Source organism: Phoenix dactylifera, chromosome 5, assembly GCF_051530095.1.
Source record: "Phoenix dactylifera cultivar Ajwa chromosome 5, Ajwa_hap1_PhDact_Kaust_v1.1, whole genome shotgun sequence".
In the NCBI taxonomy this organism is placed as follows: Eukaryota; Viridiplantae; Streptophyta; class Magnoliopsida; order Arecales; family Arecaceae; genus Phoenix; species Phoenix dactylifera.
In genome coordinates this window covers 24,426,735-24,436,065 of record NC_143194.1, presented here as the reverse complement: position 1 = coordinate 24,436,065, position 9,331 = coordinate 24,426,735, and the positions used below count along the sequence as shown (strand labels likewise).

At 39.6% G+C, this 9,331-nt stretch overlaps 1 protein-coding gene across 1 annotated transcript; it reads right to left on the bottom strand.

Moving 5' to 3' along the window:
• Positions 1-619: 619 nt before the first annotated feature.
• Positions 620-9,331, bottom strand: LOC103716026 (beta-1,3-galactosyltransferase 7-like). The gene is made up of 11 exons (XM_008803870.5): positions 8,524-9,331; positions 8,085-8,181; positions 7,942-8,000; positions 7,643-7,845; positions 7,125-7,188; positions 2,084-2,156; positions 1,868-1,988; positions 1,689-1,776; positions 1,477-1,602; positions 1,288-1,397; positions 620-1,199 (listed from the first exon to the last, which is right to left on the bottom strand). The coding sequence occupies exons 1-11, from the start codon at positions 8,631-8,633 to the stop codon at positions 1,051-1,053; spliced, it is 1,200 nt and encodes a 399-aa protein (XP_008802092.1). The 5' UTR covers positions 8,634-9,331; the 3' UTR covers positions 620-1,050.

Sequence of the window (9,331 nt, the reverse complement as noted above, 5' to 3'; positions counted from 1 at the left end):
CTGCAACTTCACTGATAGCTGTCCTCGATTCAATTACTTCTTGAGCTTGGACTCGAGCTTTTCCAAGTGCAGCATCTCATTTGCTCATCCATGAAATAATCAGATCGGCAGTATTTCCATCGCAACCAAAGACAGGTGAAGCTACAGAAGTACAAGTTCATAAAAATTGCACAACCTAACGGATTGGCATGATAGTAATGAGTAAGCTATAGATCAATCTTAAACTCTATATGCATGCGTATAATTTCAAACCCAGGTTAACATAAACAAGAACCATCAATTGACCTTTAGATCCTGCTAATTATTTTACCCCATGCCTAAGAGCAGCTAGTTTATATAATAAATCCTGGAAGGGCCACTGAGATGCTGCAATCTATAAGAAGTGTCAGTATAGCCAGTAATCTTGTTATGACTGAAAACAAGATAAAACTTGCACAACTTAATGGAGAAATCCACGTTTGCACAACTGGCATCCAAAAATAAAACAGCGTCGACTTGTTAAGAGATGTAGTACAATATAAATAAAAAAATATCGCAAAACTTCTAATGGGAAGAGGGGGAAAAATAAAAAAATGTTAGTATAGCGATAGACCTCACAACCTGGATGAACATTCCTCAGTTCAGCAACCAACACTTCATGCGCTTAATCCTCTGTAACTGAATAAACAGTCTATCCTGATACACTCCGAGCCCATTAAAATACGTGTACAAATATTTAATGTTCTGAGAACGGAAATCACAGCAAGACTTTGGTCTGTGTTTATCCTTGTGGCACAATAATTCCAAGCCTTAACTAACCAATTTTCCTATTATCAGTACTCCTCTTAGTAACAACCAGGTGTTGTGGACAGTATAGGATTCAGTTGCGAGGCAACTCAATCATAATTTGGCTCAAAGTATGTTCAGGTCAGGAGGTTGCTTCATGTATTCTGCCATGCTAAAGGTTGACCTTTTTTCTCCCATTTTTTTTTCTCTCTTTTTGAGCTTGAGGAAAATAAAGATGACCATGTAGAACATTCTGATATTCATTAAACTAAAACCCAACCCTGATCAGAAGAGAGTACTCCACACGCCATCATCTCCCTCGCCACACCTTGTATGAACTTCCTTCATTCTCTCAACTGACTTGCAGATCCCGCTGCAGGTCCAATCAAATGATGCAATGCACACATTTCCAGCCTGGGCCTTCCACTCACAATCTAGAGGGAAAACAGTGATGAAAGATTAAAAACTGGATTATTTGAGAAGGGAATCATCAGAAAAAGAACAACTAGAAGAATACCGCACCTGGTGGAGTTCCACAGCACATGTTACGCTCATCTATGTGCTCAACTTCAAGGCCAATAAACCAAGAGCCAAGTGATACATCTTCATTAGCATATTTGTGCAGTATAGGCCTGCACATAATGACTAACTTATCAGAATACTACCATCATTTTCTGCACACCAAAATATCTTATTTTGTCCTATCCTTACTGGTTGATTGAAACGTATGTAGCTAGATCTTTGGAGATTGCATAGATCTGCCCAGTTGCATGACGGAAGTATTTGTTTCCTTCCTCTCCAAATTTCCAGTATTCAGGCTCGTGATACTTCACATTCCTAAAACACATACAAACAATTAAGAAATAAACCTTTTTCCTGTTTAAATGTAACCTTTTTCAATGAACAAACAACTAGATGCTTACTTCTGAGAAAGAACTTGGCCAGACTTCATACACCCAATGTAGGTCCTGGGTTTTGATCTGTGACGAGCGAGTGTCGCAGCAAGCATACCTACAATATGTATGAAATATTTCAACAATCTTTGTCACCCATGAGTGCACCAGGAGGACAAGTCTCAAATAATTGAAGTCCAACGACAAACCTAGATTAACATGGACATCATCATCCACCTTGACATAAAACGCAGCATCCCATAAGGCAACTGCAGTAGCAAAAAATGTTTTTGTTTTTGCAGATAGTTCGTGATAACCTTCAACATGATCCTATAATAGCGAGAAAACACAGTCAGCTTGCATAACATATGATTTCATTAAGTCTGGGACTCTCACTATCAGAATACTTGCAGAATATGCCTTACCAGCCTCAGAAAATCATTATGCTGAGCATCTTCTGCATCAATAGCCCGATCAAGAATGCTATGGGATGTCGCACTGTGTAGAAGTAACTGTGGTTAGCATTGGATCGTCCAGGCAGTACATCTACTGTGTACATTTATTATTATTGCAACTGCTTATAACGAAGATAGTTTTCATGAAGATCATTGTAGATAAACCAACATTATACTATGAAGACGATGAAAAGAAAACAGTTATTTAGAAAATAAACAAATTAAAACACAAAAAAACCAGCAAAAAAGTTTCACCAACCCTACTGGATGATAGTTACTGGAAGATATCCATGACTCTTTGAAAACACATGTTACTTAAACAAAGATTTCTTGAAAGAGACCAAAGGCAGAGGGGAGGGACCCGTAGTGAAGGGCAGGACCTGGTGGGAGTGGGATTTAGAGAGAATTTCTCCTACCTAAAAGTTAAAGGCTCCTATTGGCTGCCCTATTAGATCAGATCTACAAACCGATGTTTAGATTAAAAAAGGTACCCATGAAATTAGTAAGAAAGGATTTGGATCAACAAATAAAAACATATACTCTTCTCTGGTGGAAACTCTACCAAACTAGGCTCAAACATTTTGGAATATATAATGTCTATCAACAATATAATATGCAAATATTTTTTGATTGTGCCATTATCAGGTTGGAACAACCCAACAGATCATTAATCAGGTCATCGGTTCAGATCATAATTAATCATACCAAAATGTTCCAACCAAACCCGACAAATATGGTCAGATTCCAGTGGCAGCCAAACAGTGATAGCATAGTTCCTCTCCTATCATATTAGTTATTCCAAGCTTGAGGATAGAAGTCATGGTTTCAATTTACCACTCCACCACCCTTTCTAGGCCATCAGACTCCCTCAAGCTCAAAGTCTTTTTCCAGAAGTAGTTCATACTTTTGTCTCCTTCAATCAGCACGCCTTCAACTTTTGTCTCCTTTGTCAAATTCACTCTCTCTCACTCACTTTCTTTGCGTGTGTATGCAATCTTAGCTGGAGATGGGTCAAGTGGTGCTAGAAATGCAACTCACTAGTCCACAAAGATCCATCAAGCAATGAAAATACTATATAACTAGAAGTGACACCCTCCACCCCTTCCCAAAGACCTCCTTCATGTATAGAATCATAGGTAGATCCAATTCTTCTACCATTGCACCAGAGCATTCCAACTCCGCTGACTACAATCTATCTGCCAGGACACTCTTAATTCGGAAAAGCATTTATGCTTGAGTTTTCTGGGAAGACAAATCTCCCTCACTTCAAATCCCTCATAATGCACAAGAGCTTGTTGGACATCGCTGATGAAGCGATGTCTAGTCCACCCAACTTGGGTGCCTCAAAGCTTTAAATGATTTATAAATAACCCCTCCAATCATGTAGTTGCGAAGATGATGCAGGCAAAATAGACTATAGAGTGAAAGGGCGATCATCAGGCAAAACTAACCTAGTCATTTAGAGATAGGCATCCCATCCTAGACATATTTCCATATTAAATGTATCGGAGTATAAAAGATGTAGGGCCCTACTTTGTTAAGGATTAGCTACTACAGTCATTGAATCTGAGTAGGGAAAACAAACTAGATTATGCTGCCAAGTACGTAGGTCAAGATTTGCTACTGTTAGTGTAAGCTGGACACAAGATATGAATGTCAATAGTCTGGGTGTCCTAAAGTATCCAACACATCAACATCAAAAGAAAGACAGGTACGTCTATATCATATATAAGGAAAAAAATAAAATGAAGAGATATTGAATTATTTTATTATACAAGACAAAAGTTAAGTCATTGAAACATGCCGAATATTTGTCAAAGGGAAACATGGCCAATAGCAAACTGCTAAAAACGAATTAAAGGAAAAAAATAATGGCATCAAAGAAAGAGAGGAAGTGGAATGAGAGTGGACAGTCAGTTCTAAACAAAAGGAAAGAAGGTCTGCCATAATTTTTCTAAAAAAGGTTAGGAACCATGAGTGCTTGGGTGCTGCCCTTCTGTTGTTGTTTGAGGAGGGGAATTAGAAAAAACAGAAGATTCTCTGTCCTATTTCAAGAAGAAGAGACGAAAAGAAGAAGACGAAAAGAAAATAGAGAATGGGGGAGTGAGAGGAAGAAAAGATGCTGGGAAGAGAGAGGTGCTCGAAGGTGAAGAACCGAGTTAGGTTCTGGCCCTATCCATGCCCTTCCAACATTTCTTTCTTTCCCCTTTTTTCTGCTTTTTTCATATGTTCTGTAAAATTAATTGAATTTAACACTAATGAGATAGAATCTTGGAGTACTTTAGACCATCTAATCACCAACTTGAATTGAGCCTATTTCTTTCTCTTATGTCACATTGCTTCATTCTTGCGAGGTGAGGCACGAATGCTTCCTTCAAACGAAATAAAGGCACGAGCAGGTTCAATCCTTACCATTAATCACATGATCAAGTGGTTCAGGATTTTGTGGGCTACCAGAAGTAGTGCAACAGGAGTAGGGGAGAGTGGGCATATCCGAAGAAAAGGATAAGCAAGACATGCATACCGTGTCATATTGTAGTGGGAAGATGGCACAATTTCCAAATTTTGCGGTGTCCAACTATCACTGACTACTATGTTAGTAAGTGAAGCTAAAGAGTAGGAAAGATAAAGTAGATCATGCTGCCAAGCAACTCAAGATTAGTAGGTCAAAGTAAGGAGCATAAGTGGTTTATTTGGGCATAACACCAAAATCTGGACCCATTATTTTGTCAACCTCAAGCAGAACTGTTCCTTATAAGGGATAAAAAATTAGATCAACCAATAGAAGTCATCAATATTTCTTAACAATTACCTCTCATCTATAGAATTAGATTAAACACTTCTTAATGCAACCCATTTCAATATCATCATCATTCCTGATTAGCCTAACTATATTAGCACAGTAAGCTTACTACAGACCTGGAACACATCTAAACATGTTGCTCATGCCCTCGACCGGAATTTTCTACATCAAATTAGAGGCAAGCACAACACTCTAATATTTGGACAAAGAAGAACCGACAAGATTGATAAAGGAGAAAGAAACAGATGGAATATTTAAGAATGAAGTCAATATCCAGCAAGCACTTCACTTATACATCACATAGCCTGTACTCAAGGGGACTGACAACCACCAAGCAAATAATGATAAGGGGCTACTGCCCCCTCCACACGGGAACTTCTGTTCTACCATGATACCACTATATTCTCTGATGCAGTCCGCTAAGTTTTTAACCTGACAAACAAATTCTTCAAAAAGCTGTGCCCCCCGCCAACCACCCTTGTTCTAAGGCTACCTATCAACAATGAATTCAATATCCTTTACCCACCTCTACTCCACCCTAGCCTTCAAATGGTACAAGCAACATAAAAGACAGCAGGAGTGACATTGCTCTCCACTAATGGATACCATGAATCCTCCCAATGTAGAGACTTACAGTGGCTAGGCACACACTTCCCACTTCTTCCTTGATTCCTAGACATCCATCTCTCAAATGTAGATAAAGTTGCATAAATTGTAAGAGGAGATGATACAAAAGCAGTTTTAGACTCTCCAAGGCAACATTGCTGGTCATCGCATGTATCTGTGTGGCGCACGCGCGCGTGTGTGCGTGGGTGTGTGTGTGTGTGTGTGTAGAGAGAGAGAGTGCTAGAATACACACTTTGAATTAAATTTTTGACAAGAGGTTCAACAATTTTGACATCAATCATGGGTCATCCAAATCAAAGATCCATACTATTGAAGACGATCTATACTCCAAAAAAATGCCTAGAAACCAAAATTCATGTATTTTGGTAGTCTTTAACCTATGCATCAAATATATACAAAAATATATGGCAACAATTGCACTAGTATGCTAAAATACATGATATGATATAGATAGAAAATCTACAAACATTGGTCATGATTTGCATATGTCCAAGGATGGATAGATTTAAATTCACTAGGCTTTGACAATTAAATATAGTAAAACATAGTACGTGCTATTTAAATTTTAAACCATCGTTTTTTTGTGCCCACTTGATGCATAGGCTAGAGGTTAAAAAACCCATGAATTTTGGTTTTTAGGCATTTTATGTAGTGTAGATTATCTGTAATGATTTGGATTTCCAATTTGGATGGATCATCACTAATTTTGAATTGTTAAATCTTTTTTTCAAGGAGTTAACATAATGTGTTTAGTCCAACTCATACATGTGTGTGCGTGCATGCAAGCGCATGCATTTGCTATGTCACAAATTTATTTGATTATTGGTGTGCTAGCAAGATCAAATTGAAATGGTAAGTAATTAAATCAAAACAAATCTCTGGAGCATAGATATGGCAGTGCATTGATACATTATATGATCACAATGCATAGCTTTAAAGCATAATGCATAATGCAAACATTTCCCAAATGCAGTATGGCAATCCCTTAACTGCAAAGGCATACTCCTAATCCCTGGTAAGAGGCACCAGATGTCATGGCACTTTGGGTCAAATTGCTTCACTGCTTGAGGAAGTACTCTATCTAGAACATGTCGTACTTTATAAATATCATGTCGGTGCAATCCCAAAGAAAAATAATTTATTTGCAAATCATTCAGGTCATTTTTTCATAAATCAACATCAGCTACCGGGATATAATGAATCCTGCAAATTGAGTATCAATCTAACTTCACTTTTGGAATTCTTAAGTTTGCTCGATCTAGCTTTGTTCCTTAAAAAAAATGGTATCTGATACAAGACGCAATAAGCTACTCGAGTTTGAGTATCAAATGCATTATTGGATTTCATATTTCAAATCTGTGCACCCATTTGCCATTCATACTTCTAGTGCCCCTTTGTAAATGAAAATGCATCTTTGTCTCATTCATCGATTATCTTCTATGTATCCCAATGTTCCATTTTCATTTACCCATTTACATATTCAACTATCTTCTTTCCTAACATAAATGCTAGCAGCCTAAAATTCATTGTGTGGAAGCAAATATCTTTTGAGTCAGAGACCAGCCTATATTTATAAATTACCTGTGACCAATCATGAATCGGACGACAATTCCCTTCTCGCGCTCTAGTCGTTGGAGCTTTTCACCTGCTTGGGAGAGGCATATGATGTAAAGTATTAAAATAGATACAAAAAATATGAAAAAAGGTAGAGCTAACGAAAAAGATTTCACAACATTTTCAAGAATTTCTGGACCACATTATAAGCATGATGACCAAACATTTAGTGTTATCTATTACTGGCAACAGCCAAATACTAATCACAGCCTATTCAAGCAGTTGCCAGCATGAGAATCACATTCAGCACTAAAACAATCATATCAATAACATCCATTTCTTCACCCCCGCCCCGCCCCAAGACCATGAAGTCCAAAATGTGAGCATAATTCTCCATGAACTGATATCTATTTAGATTTAAAATTTTGAATGTTAATGGATCCAGGAAAAAATTCATGGGGAGCACATGAGCAAGATGACAAAATAAGCACAAATCCAACTTGAAAAGGATGTGATCATTGGAAAGGATTATTAGGGGAAAACACCTTGAGGCATCCAGGTTTCTCTGACCGAGTCCCGCCTCTTCCTGCTGCTAAATGCAGTATTGATCCCAATCACAACGAAGGCCTTCTTCTTCTGCTGACCAGATGCAGGGGTCGACGGGGAACCATCCAGTCTTATCAACTCTTGAGAGCTCCGAGTGGCTGCCAGCTCCATCTGAAGTGTTGCTATTGTCTTATCCAGAGACCTGAACAACAATCATGAGCTAACCGAATTCAGTTCTTGAGAACTACGTGACTTTGAATGACACCAAAGGGACATTGTTCAGGATTCTTATACGCACTGTATAGCTTCATGCGTCTTGGTCACCTCTCCCATTATATCCTTATCTCGGCCAGGCTTCTGATTTATAATTAAAGAGAAATTAAACTTAGGAAGAACTAAATCTGTCACAATATTTTCTTGGCTGTGCGAATCAAAGCTGACCTTTTTGGTGGTGCAGTCACCTGATATGACCTGAAGCTCTTGCTCCTGCCGCTGCCTCGAGATGATCTGGCTATTCGAGTCTGGAGCAGTCCAGAACCTTCCACATCAAACCACCAACAATTAGACCCATCAACCATAAAAAAAGAAAAAAGAAAACATTTTTTTTGAGAAGAAAAATGAATCGATCGGATTAAGAAGGAACACCTAATAAAGAAAGCCAAGAACAGAATGAAAAAATAGACCAATTGAACGAACAAAGCCAAATCCAGTAAAATTACTTCAAGGAATCAGTGAAAAAACGAATCTTTCTAGCAGAACACGAGAAAATAAAAAAAAGATATCTTTTCACGAATCAAGATCCTGATTCCCTTCAATATGTAACTGGGAAACGAGATTAGAGTTGAGAACGGGACCAGTCTGAAAAAGAGAAACAAGCCACCTGTCCGAGAACAGCACTCCAAGGCCAAATCCGGCGACGCAGGCGATCAGAATCCATCTCGCCGAGACTCTCCTCTCGCCACCGCCGCCGCCGCCGCTTCGGGCCTTCATCGGCTTCTCCCGATCTCTACTTCTCTTCTTTCCCTCCCCCTCTCTTCCCCTCCCCGCTTCACCTCTCTTGCGTCCGGTCTCAGATCCACAGAGACGGGGAGCAAAGAGCAGAGGAAAGAGGAAATAAGAAGCCAAAACGCCAGCAATGGAGATGGAGGACACAGCAAATGCTGCAGCAACGTAACGCCGAGGATTTAAAAATAGCGAAAGGGCAACGCCGATGCGAAGCAAAGCCCTTTCTTTATTGCCTCTCCTTCCCCCGGCGGAGACGCGGCTGATGGAGACGGAGCTGGGCCTTGCTATGGACTCTCCGCCTGCCGCTACCTCGCTCGGGGTGGAGCATCTGCCGTTGTTTTGAAGAAGAATATCTCTCTCTCTCTTCCCCTCTTTGTCGGTCTAATTGATCCAGACAACATATGTGTCTCCAAAAACGTCCCCAGAACTTTCCCAACCGTCGTAATAGAGGTGGAGACTTCTCACAAACCGACGTCCCTTGTGGTTTGTAATCTCTGGGTGGTTTTCAAGGGGTAGCGTAGCGACAGTTTTTAGGCTTTCGGACAGAGTGGCGTGGTCTCAGGCCTCGTTAACTTGTGGGTGGCTTCCAAGGTGGGGTATTTTGAATTCAATTTGCGGTGGCAGTTTGGAAAATTGACTACGCGTTTGCTTCGCCATGACCGCCGGCCAAGCTCGAAGAAGTC

Bases quoted from the DNA above. Each gene is read 5' to 3' on its own strand.
- LOC103716026 (XM_008803870.5), bottom strand. From the start codon at position 8,633: ATGAAGGCCCGAAGCGGCGGCGGCGGCGGTGGCGAGAGGAGAGTCTCG. The intron at 1,989-2,083 runs GTAAGGCATATT...TCGCTATTATAG, and splicing joins ATAATGATTTTCTGAGGCTG to GATCATGTTGAAGGTTATCA. The intron at 1,398-1,476 runs GTAAGGATAGGA...CATTATGTGCAG, and splicing joins ACATACGTTTCAATCAACCA to GCCTATACTGCACAAATATG.